General features: G+C 39.5%; 1 protein-coding gene across 1 annotated transcript in view; it reads right to left on the reverse strand.

Annotated features, from left to right (window-relative positions):
- The window catches only part of kif1b (kinesin family member 1B), a 59,797-nt gene extending 50,128 nt beyond the window's left edge, over window positions 1-9,669 (reverse strand). Inside the window, 2 exon segments of the mRNA XM_032572344.1 lie at window positions 7,727-7,878; window positions 9,347-9,669. Of these exon segments, the coding sequence (XP_032428235.1) occupies window positions 7,727-7,832 (106 nt within the window). The 5' untranslated portion in view covers window positions 7,833-7,878; window positions 9,347-9,669.
- Window positions 9,670-11,628: the final 1,959 nt, after the last annotated feature.

Below are 11,628 nucleotides of genomic sequence, written 5' to 3' on the forward strand. Positions count from 1 at the left end.
GATGGCAGTTAGTGCTTCGCATGCCGACAGACTGTCAGTGACAGGAAGGAATGGACAGATTTCAGCCGCCCAATCTTTCCGCTGAACTCCCGAGCCAAACCTTACATACACCGCTCCCTGATACCAAACTGGGGGCGCAAGCGCCTTTGATAGCAGCAGCTTAGACAGGCTCAGCGGCCGGGATCAGAATAACAGCGACTGAAGGGGAGGTTTCTAGAAGAGAAAACATGCTAAGTCAGCAGGACTCCATTCAGAAGCAAAACAAACAGAACTTCAACAAAGAGAGGGGACACAAGGCAGCCCGTCAGCTGATGTGTTGGGTTTAAACTCAAGAGGGGGAAATTATTACCACAATGGCAAAATAAAAAAAGATAATTTTTTTTAAATTTTAAAAAATTTTCCTGGTCAGCAAATGCACCAAATAATATAATTATAATATAATAACGAGGTTAAGTTCAATGCTCAAAGTTAGTTTACAGCATTTGTTATGTTTTAAATGCATTCCTTTAAAAAGAAAAACTAGTTTTTACACCTTGTTGACAAAGAGTGGCACTTTCAGATATAACAGGCAGGATGAACATGGCACAGAAATACTGTTCTACTTGATTTCAACTTGATTTGGCTTGGAAATGCTGGAAAGACTTCAGGAAATCCAAGAATTTATTCCAAAGGTAAAAGCTCTCTGCTGAGATTACATGTTAAACCCGGAACAAAATGTCAACTGCAATTATGTACCGTTTCAAAATACTAATAAGGTCTTGTTTTACAGCGACTCCTATGCCACAGAGTGTGACATCCCCTCTGATCCCAGTAAATACAGAATGCTTTTTGAGAATCTGGTAAAAGAATTATTGTTCAGGAATCAGGATCAGCAGTCTGACAGGAGCATCTCTAACCAGGACAGCACTTAATACTTTATGAATGATGCCTCAAAAGTCAAAAGATATTGCTCAACACATCCTGTGTCATGAAAAACATTCAGAACAGCACCTTAATTTTTCTTTTGGGAAGTGAGATTGCAAATCTGATACAACGAAACAAAAAGTTTTGCAAAGGAAGCAGTCCTTCCACAATTTGTTTTTTTTCTGTACGCGGAAACTGCTTCTACCTTTCAGCTCAGCTTCATTTACTAAAACAGTATTGTCACATCCTGGATTTTTTTTGAATGATCAAAACAGCAGAATGAAATACAAACACTTCTGTGCTCCACACTCATAAAATTGAAATTGTGCCTTCCAATTATCCATTCATTTTTGACCATCAGTAAATTCAAAAGGAATCAATTGCCCTAAATCTCTTAACATGACAGAGGAGTTTCTCAATTTGCCTGAAAACAGCGTGGGGATTATCATATGATCCGGGCAGAGCAGCTGAGTGGGAACAACAGTGTAAACCAGGCGAGGCGGTGCAGACGGGGGGAAAAACACACACAGCCCTGTGCATTCATGGCACACAACAGGTGCCCATTTTACAGAGCGGTGACCTGGATTTCCTCGACCAGCATCCCCTCAGCAACTCAACTCTCACTTTAAATGCTTTCTGCCTTTATGTAATCATGACATCATGAACATGGAGGGGACAGAAAAATCTTTCAGAATCAACTTTTCTTTGATCCTTATCTAAAGTAAGAAAGAGACTTTTCATATAGATTTTATTGTGAGTTTATGCATGTTTGAACATAAAATCAGCTTCACGCTGCTGCCTTAATACATTTGCAAAATTATTATGGTTACAAAAATAACTTTGTTCACACAAGAATAATCCCGAATTAGCTTCTTGGCCATCAACAAGCTAGCCGTGCTACGACTGCAAAGCTGGGGAGCTCGTTTCTGAATGCAACCCTCAGAATCTGGGAGAAAAACAACAATACAGTCTGGAGTGAGAACAGTGAAAACGAAGGCACAAAAACGCCGTGCTCTTAAAATGTGGGAAAAGTTCAGCCTTTTAAACTGAGCCTGAGGCAGCGAACCAAGCAAAGGTAAAAGAATCAAAGAGGGAGCATAGTATCGGGAAAACAAACATGCCTTTATCTGCTTCGTCATCGAGGCATGGATGAACGAATGCAGGCTGAAGAGAAAAGAGAAAAACACTGCCGGTTGTGGTGTAGAGAAGATGGTGGCGACGCTGGACTTGACTATCTTCATTGAAACATAATCTACATCCAGCCGGACACGCCCAGCAAGAACAACCGCTTCTTCCCTTTAAGTGCCATGTAGATACAGTATGGAGTCAAAACATTGATGTTTACATTCTTATCCGTCATGCAATACCCTCAGGGAGCCAACAAGTCCAAACACACAGGCAGACTCATAAAGGTCCGTCTTCAGTGATAAGAAGAACAAAGGAACGCTGCGAGTGCTGATATGCCAGGACTCTCATCTCAGCATCCCTGAGTCACTCAAACCTGAATGAGACTGTCTGAGTTCGGTCTAAATAAAAAGCCAGCTTCTGTTATCAATGATTCCCTTTGGTACTGAAAGTTCACAACAATTATTCTATGCACCAAGCATTTTTAATCCCGTGTCGTTCATGTCAAAGAAATCTGCTGCAAAGTAAACCTTAGTGTGGTTATGTGATGCTGCCTCACGCTGCGCTGCACGTGAACAGCGCTCGTGCTCGACTTTCACCGTCTCTGCTGCCGAGGATGCGATTAACTACCCCCACTCGCTCAAGAGTGGGGGTAGTTATTAGCTCATCCGATATCCAATATTTCCTCTGAAAAGCTCGCTCCAATTGCACCGAGCTCATTTGCAAGCTGCTGGAACAAAATGTGAGCTGTAAAGAAAAAGAAGGAAAAAAAAAGAAAAGGACTGAACTGAACTGAGCAAGTCGATGCAGAAAATTGGTGTTCTCACAGAGTACAGCTATTTGGCACCTTTACTCACTTTATCCTTTTGTAAGAATAACAGAACTAACTTTTATGAAGCACACAGCTTGTTCTGCTTTTCCTCATTAGTTGTACTTTTTCTACTTGTTGTTTAATTGCAACAAATACTTTTTACAGACTTCAGAGCCTGAAACAAGAAACTACAAAAACTGACAATTTTAAACACGTATGGTTACCTGACTGAGGCAGATCTATGAGGCGCAGTGGAGCCGACGATTACGTAGTTGCTTCAGTATTTGAAGAAACTGATCACTTTGCTCTTCTGACCTCGGCCACGTTAAGTGCATTGCAGTCTGTGGGATTCCTCTCGCGGCTTTTTACTGCCATGTCGTCAGTTCTCATTCATTTAAAAACACTTATTAATAAAAAAATATTTAGTACTAATTAACAAAGTCCCAATGGCTCAGTGGAAAGTTTTAGTGCAGCTTTAAATAATGCCGATTTGTAATTTGAAAACTAATTACTGAATAAATCATAAACAATTTGTTTAAAGAGCAGATTATTTTAAATTATTTTTAATCATTGCGTCTAATAATCAGAGACATAATAATGTTTACTCCACCCCAAACACTTGGAGAAAAAGTTAAGAAATCTCTTCAATCCTCATTTGAAGCTAAAGATGCAAAGAGAAACCAGTTGGTGGCGCTAGCTAGACTCTGGACTTATTCAATGTTTTATGTGGAGCGAATGTACCATACTGCAGCGCTTCTAATGGGCATAAAATCTGTTCAGATTTAAAGACAGCTCCTTTAATTTATCAATATAGTAATAAAAGCTGAAGTCAGAGGAAGCCCACAACATGCTATTTAAAAGGGAAAATTTTTTAGGCGTTTGTGTCGTTTATTCAGACTGCAAGAGTGCAAGAGAAAGCTAAACGTTCAACAAACACTGGACGGTGAGTGGAGTCAGAATTCTGGGAATTTCAGCGTTAAAGTAGGGATAAATATTCTGCAAGGAATGAACTGTTTTTTGAAAATAGTTCTTAAAATTAAAATTCCTGAAGAGAAACTGGAATTGGCTAAAATTAGCATTGGCAAGTCAAATCTGTACAAACCCAAAGATCGCAAACTAGCCTCAAAATTCTGTTTGTTGGTATCTCTGTGTAAAACTGATAACAGTAACCCAACATATTTACTATCAACACAATCCATTACAAAACACTGTAAAATTTAGCCTTTAAAAAGCACAGGTAAACCTAGAATATTTGTGAGAAGTCACTGCATCACTACAAATAATCAAAGTTGAGAAATTCAGCTCTCCAGTGGGAATATGGGAGTATATCCAGGGAAACCCACATGGGTCAGAAGGATTACGGCGGCAGGGCGTGGCAGCCTGAGGCAAGCCTGGTGGATTATTGGTCCTAATTGGGTCAATCGGACATGTGTGAACAGGATTCATCACACCAATGTTTATCCCTCAAACAAATATCTCCCTGAATGTCCCACTAGTATTCCTTTCAATGTCAGTACCTCATAAATAGCAGATAATAGAGTTATTTCTGCTGCCTGTTTGTATGCGTTAACAGACAGCGGAGCAGAGCTCGTTTCCTCCCGGTGGGGATTTTCTAATGTCACCAACCACTTAGCTCTTACTGAGAGGACACTCGGTAGAATTATATCTGAAAGGTGAAGGTTTAATTGATGTGGTGACCTTTTGGTTGCTTTATCAGCTTGTCACTTTGTTTATACTTCAACACTGGGCATAATACTGAACAGCATTCAGTTCGTGAACATGTGAAAAGGCTTCGTCATTCATCTGATCTGAAAGACAAACGAGTCGTGGTTCTGTAGTCAGATTTATTTATTTTTTGTTTTCTGCTCACTGGCTTAAAGAGAACCGACATAGTTTACATAACAAGATGGAGACGAGCATGAATATCATGAACTGAATTAATGCTGTGGACGTGGTGAAATTATTGAACATTTGAAACACCAATACATATCAGTATAACTGGCCGCTATATCTCTCCTTTATAACCACATTAGCTCTGGTATGTTTCAGGGCCGTTACTGAAAGAGGGCCTTTGCTTATTTCCAGGCTGGCTGCAGAGGCCACGCATGCTGGATAATCAATTTGCTGCTACTCTGCATGCACCCAATCCCTGACAGCCCTCTGTGGCATTGAGAAAAGACTGGGGGACGGAGGAGAAGACGGCTCGTCCTGCTCTTCTTGCCCCCCCAGCTCTCTCTTGCTCTATGCTGTCGACACAAGCACACGGATGGACACATATGCCCTTGAGCAACCACAATAGGGGGAGTGTCATGGCCCCTCGCAAACATCTGCCAAACACCTACACGCTGACCAAGCAATTCGATGAAAAATGCCAGACTGCTTGCAGTCCCTGTTTAAGCCCAGAAAACCCTTGAAAATAGCATGAAAACGCAAGTTAAAGGAAGCGTTTGATTAGCTCTTTCTAACCAAATATTGAGTTAATTTATACAAAGCGCAATATACAAATTGCTTAAGCATGTTTTATTACATCAAGCAGCTATGACTCAGAATTACCTCTACACTAATGTGATTTTTTTTTAGTCAAGCACAAAATCAACCAGCCAGGGATTAGAGTCAGAGTTTTTTCACATGGTGCTGTTCTATGATCCAGAGGTCAAGTACAAGAAATGCATTTTTTCTTCTCCAATCTTTAAATGTATCAAATTAGAGTTTCCTTTGATACGGACAAATTTAGACATCAATTAAGGCTGAAAACAAAATCTGTAGGTCAGATCCAAAATATCACAATCAGCCAGTAAATAAAAAAAAAAAAAAACAGATTTTCACCTGCACTTCTGATGACCTTTGGGTGTTACACACTACAGACCCAAACACAAAAGCACAGAGAAATCGTGTGCTGACCAGAATTGTCCAATTCACAGATTGATCAGTCCTGACCAATGTCCGGATGGCTTGAAACTTTCAAGAACTTAATTCCAAAGAATTTATTTTAAAAAGCAAATCGTTTTTCCTCTTCAAGTCAGGAGTTGTCAGCAATCTATTTGGACTCAAAGAGAGAGTGAGATGTTTAAAGGATAAAAGAAAGGGTGAATGAAAAAGACTGGAAATAGACATAGTGTACATCAAATCACCGTAAATCACATGTTTGACCCAGTAGGTGCAGTTAAAACTCTCAGCATCCTAATAGGACAGCGTTCTCAGCATACCATCTGCAATGAAGACCTGATGAAAGAAGAGCATGGCTCCCTGCCAGCCTCTCTCTCTCTGTTCTGCAATCTGGCCATGTGATGAGGAGGTAGAGCAGGCGGTGCTGCAGCCTACTCCTCTCCCTTACTTCCACGCTCGCTGACTAACCCCCACCTTAAAAACGCTGCGTATGCCACTGCAGTTCTGCCAGGAACCACAAGTTCCCCTCCAGCTCCTTTTGGGTGACATTGGAATGATGTAAACCCGAGGATACGGAGTAAAGAAAAGTACTGGGGATTTAACAAATCCTCTTTTTGGTAGACTGCGAGAGATAAAGAGCGAGTGAGGCACATCTAGGAGGGAGACTTGATCTTATAGGAGATTCATACAAGCTTAGACTAATGAGGCTGATAAGACTGATAGGAGAAGAGCTGAGGAAAGCCAGAGAGACTGTAAGAAAAACTAAGTTTCCTCTGCTAGACGTTGTTGTGTTACTGGGTCATTAGCTGGTTCTGTTAGCGTCAGAGGGAACGGTGTTAATCATCGGACCGAAGCAGGACATACAGCACTGTCATGACTAAGGAGGCAGCGAATACTTCACAGCACCTGATGACTCACGATCACAAATAAGCAGGTTGATCACATGACTTTTAAAAAAAACATCGTCTCTTTTCTTTATTCTTTTAAGACACACTTTACATCCACAAGGATGCCTCAGTTACAATATTTCAGTATGTGATCTATTAAATTAAAACATTTTTAATTTACAGCATCTCGATCTGGCATCAGTTCTTTTTATTAGCCACTGTTACAAACCCTGTGGCTTGTTTCAACCCATCCTCTTCATGTTTAAAAGTCCTGTGGTCTAGAGACCTATAGAAGAATCAAAACTTTGGCACCAGTACATCACTACCTTACTTACTCATCTCTTGAACGTGTTGTTAAAGGGGATGAGAAAAAACTAACAACAAAAGGGCATTGCAAATTAATAATTAATAGAAATTCAGAGATAGCTTTTCCTCGCAATATAGATTTCCATTTTATTTGACGTCTGATCTGCAAATTTTAGATTTCACCAATTCAGGGTTGTTATATTTTAAAAGAACACACAAAAAAATGAAAATGTGCTTTGAGTTTCTTAACTAACTTTTGTCGACTGAATGCTGCATCCCTAATAATTATGTCAATAAATCGCTTCGGTTTTTCAGAAACAAACAAAAAACCACGTGAAGTAAAAAGTTCACTAAGTGAATGAGTAACTTTAATCTATAACATTTTATTTGCATCTAGAAGGTGCAACACAAACTGTTAGTGTAAGCCCAGAGATAATGCAATCATAAACTACAGAGCCACAACAATGGCTGTGATTAAGCCCCGATGACCTGGGCGGTGATTGCAGGTCAGTCTTCATAGTGACCTCTGGGTTTCCCCTATCAGGAACCAACTGTGGATTTCTCCCACAGACTCCTCAGGCATGTAGGCCCCAATCAGAGGGGGAGGATTTCCCCTCTGCAAGCCTTTTATTCCCTTTCAGTCTGTTTTGCCTTAACCGTCCACCATTCAGTTTGCTCATTCTCCGGCTCTTTGCAAAAGACCTCCCGAAGAGAACAGCACTTGGGAGGACGTGCAGACAAACCTGCATGAACTCAAAGATGTGGTTTGTGAAGGATGCTCTCATGTGCGTGCCAGTAGATTACTTACTTGTAGTGTTGCCTTGCATCTGAATGATGCATTTTGACTCCTTGCTCGTTTCCCTGGAGTTGAAGGGTCGGACTCGAACAGCAACTTTTACAGACGCCCCAGACATTCTTGCTGCTCAGTTCGGACTCCCAAGTAAGACTGCTTTTATATTCCTCCAAAAGAAAACACACAAAAACAGTATAAGTGCATCCATGTAATCTAAAGTATTTTACCAACATGCTAAACAGAATCCACTTAATACATACTGTAGGTCCTATATCAGCCCTATAGGCACATATTATGTATCTGTCAGCTGTGGCATGTAACAGTTTTCTATTTTTCTCTGTGTAGAGTCAGTAGTCAGTCTGCAGGATTTATTGTTAAAGCTTTAGTGCCCACAAACAATCTATGTTTAATTTATTTGAAGATGAGTAAATTTTCTTTTTTCCAAATCAACCAAATGAAGGAAATTGTACACAAATGATCAGATTCATCAGTTCTTTTGATAATGTTTATTTAAAAAAAAAAAAGAAATCTAAGATGAACATGTTGTAAATTTGAAGCAGAATCTTCTTTACTGCTGTTTTTAAAATACATTCCACAGTAAAGAGCATTTGATTGAATCAAAGAACTGTAACAAGTTAAGAAACCAAATTTACACTGGCTACAGAAAAAAGACAACATTAGTCAGGGATTATTAAGCATTTCATGGCAATACCTATAATAAAATTTTAAATTAAGCAATTTCTTGTTATTTTTGACCCCAACTGTTCTATTTCCTAACTTAAATAGTTATTACATCTTTATGGATGTTCTCCCCCCTCTAACATGCAAAAGTGGACACCCAAACATAACTGTTTAATGGGCCTCATTCAATCTCGGGTCGCCACTGTATCTATGATTTTACTAATTACAACCCGTGCTTCTTTCTGCTCGCTTTTAGCCCGTTTCACCTCTAGATTCCCAAATTGTCCCTCGTTGTTTCCTTATTCTAGCAGTCAGCCATACTTGCTGAAGCATACGCCCATGAAATTCTATCTCCCCCCTTTTTTCTCGCTGAGGGCCACCGCGGGACAACGAGCCCGGGGGGCCCCCGTCTCCTGCATGCGACTCTGCATTGGTACAAATGAAGAGCGTCCATTTCTAATACTTGGAAAATTAAATTCGCCGATGTTAAGAAGTGGGCTAATCCTCCTGTGCTGAATGTTGTGGGAAGAATTAAGGCTCCCATTAGCAGCGTAGGCTGGGACGCACTGTTCAAGTTTATTCAGCACGAAAGGTTAAAACCACGTAAATGGCTACAACTGGAGTTTTAAACCATAATTGTAACATTTGATCATTTTAACACTGCTAAGACATGTCGAAAGGTTTGTGGTTGGGGTTTCTATCAACATCAAGAGCTAGCAGCTAACCAACTGTGCATAAAACGTAACCCCTTTGAACTAACATCATTTACTTTGCTTATTTCATAAAAATAAAAGAAAGAGTACATTCCGTGACGTAAATATGTAACAGACACGCAGCTCTATGACTAATGTTGGCACCAACAGACAGCTGTTCGCCAGCAGAAATTAATCTGGCATAACAACCATTAAGATTATACATATAATGCATGTACCCAGGCCGGTCGTTCATACTCACGTTTGACGACTCTATCCAAGGCGGCACCACCGGACAGCGGGGAGAAGTAACGTTAGCTTGCGGGCGTCAGGATGTGTTGTTGGTGTTTTTTAATCAGAATCTGCACACACGTAAACTGCTACAATGTCCGCTTCCGTGGAAAACACCCATTATAGCGGTATCCTCCGCCGTATGGATATGTGACGTATAAAATGTGAACAAAGTGACTCGGTGAAATAGCTTGATTTTTTTTTTTCCCCCCCCCCGTAGCAACAGAAAAAAGCGGCCGCCCGTCTGCGCTCGAGCGAAAATGGAAATCGATGGATCGCCTTGATTTACCGAAGAGATTACGTCAACTCCCCTTCAACGTGCTGACTGTCAGGCCAACGGACCAATCAGCGCAGAAGAAGTGGGTGACTAAGACATCAAGGAGCCAATGAAATCGGACGTCTGGGGTGTGGGTGGAGCCTCTCTCTCCATTTTTCTACCGTGACGCCACACTGCAGGATTTCTACCCCACCTCTCCCAGCACCGCTGTCACTGTGTCGCTAGGGTCACCGCACACCAGCGCCGCCTAGCGAGGAATTAAACGAGCCTTTTCTAATGATAAAGGATGCGTCCTGCAAAACTATTTTTTAGTAACAATAAAGGAAACCAAAAGGGCGGTTTATGGTGCAGTCCCTCTGTATGTTTTTATGTAATATCTACAACAGAATAGCACTAACGTTATAAGGCTTTTTGAATTAAAATTAAATTTCTTTTTAGTGGCAAATTATACACTTTGTATTCTTAAATTGGCTACATAGACTTCATCAATTTTATAATTATGAAAAGGACTTTCTCAGCTGAATTTGTTTTACAAAATAAACAGTTTTTCTTTGTAACAGGTAATTTTGTTCTTGAATTTTAAAATAGGGGAAACATATTTAATTTCCTTTGTATTTATAATAAACAGTTTTACTTTGTACATGTCAATGCTTCAGCCAAGATCAGTCTGCCAGGTTTCCGACCTGCATGTTAAATCTGATTTTTATTTTATTTTTTTAAATATATATTTTTTTGGTCATTAAATGCATCCCTTCTAAGAACTCTGAACATTTTCTATTCGTCAACCAAATGCATCTTTGTCTATGCTCTTTTTGACATCAAGTAGAATCAGTTAAATACCGTGAAAAAAAAAATTATAAATACATTTTATCTTGTTTAAAACTGTCTCTAAAGCAATTTTGTTTTTCATGTCTCCTCACAAATCAGTACATCCGTTTTAAAAGGAAATTGCAACATTGCATTGACTAGAAAAAGTGAGCAGTGCATCTAACACAGTCAGTTTCTAATAGTCATTAGCTCCTTGTTGACTATCACTATCAGTAAGAATGAAATATGCGTTTGAGGTTTCTGAAGCTTATTTTAAGCCTCAGAAACGTGAACATAATGTATTTTTATTTACATTTAATGGAAATTTCTGTGTTCAGACATGCTCACGGTAAACGTATCTAATTTCAAACTACACCAAAAAACACCTTTATTATTTAACCCCTGCCTTGCTTTCAATTAATTAGTCTGGTTTAATGAGTGAAGGTGGATGACTTAACAGAATCAGGTGCTCGTTATGGAGGACAGATTCTGACATAATTGGCAATAAACAGAAATAAATGTTAGAACCTGTCCTCCTTAGATCAGCTCTTCAAGAAAATCAAAAATCATTAATGTTAAGGAAAGAGATTCCAAAATTTGTACTACATTGTCAGGACTTGCACAGAAAAAGTGCCTGTAAATACTGTACAAGTCTCAAAACTGTCCAGTCTCTGTCAATTGTATGGACAATTTTCAATTTCTAAATGTACCACCAAGAGCTGCCAAAGACCTTCAATGCTCGTAGATATGCAGGAATTATATAGGAGGCATGTTTATCATAGACTTGCATGGAGCTTTCCTGTTAAAGGAAATACTTTCGGAGCTTTTAAAGAGCTGAAATGGCTTTTACATGAAATTTAAAGTAACATAAAATAATTGCCTATCCATAAGGAGCTTTGTTTCTGGTAGTTTTTTTTCATATTTGTCTCTTCCCTCGCTCCCCAACCTCTTCTATAACACAGATACTTGACCTTGAGGTGACAATGAGGCTTTTATCTTCAGATCCAGAACACATACAAGTAAATCAAATTAATGAAGTCAGCAACAAAATATAACAGTTTTTTTCTTCTGAAGTTCCTGCTTATTACGTTCAAAGACTGAAATAACATTTCCTTTGAAAATTAAATTACATTAGCCTACATCCTTTATGGTTCCACTTGTCATCCATA

This window comes from Xiphophorus hellerii, chromosome 1 (assembly GCF_003331165.1).
Source record: "Xiphophorus hellerii strain 12219 chromosome 1, Xiphophorus_hellerii-4.1, whole genome shotgun sequence".
Classification (NCBI taxonomy): Eukaryota; Metazoa; Chordata; class Actinopteri; order Cyprinodontiformes; family Poeciliidae; genus Xiphophorus; species Xiphophorus hellerii.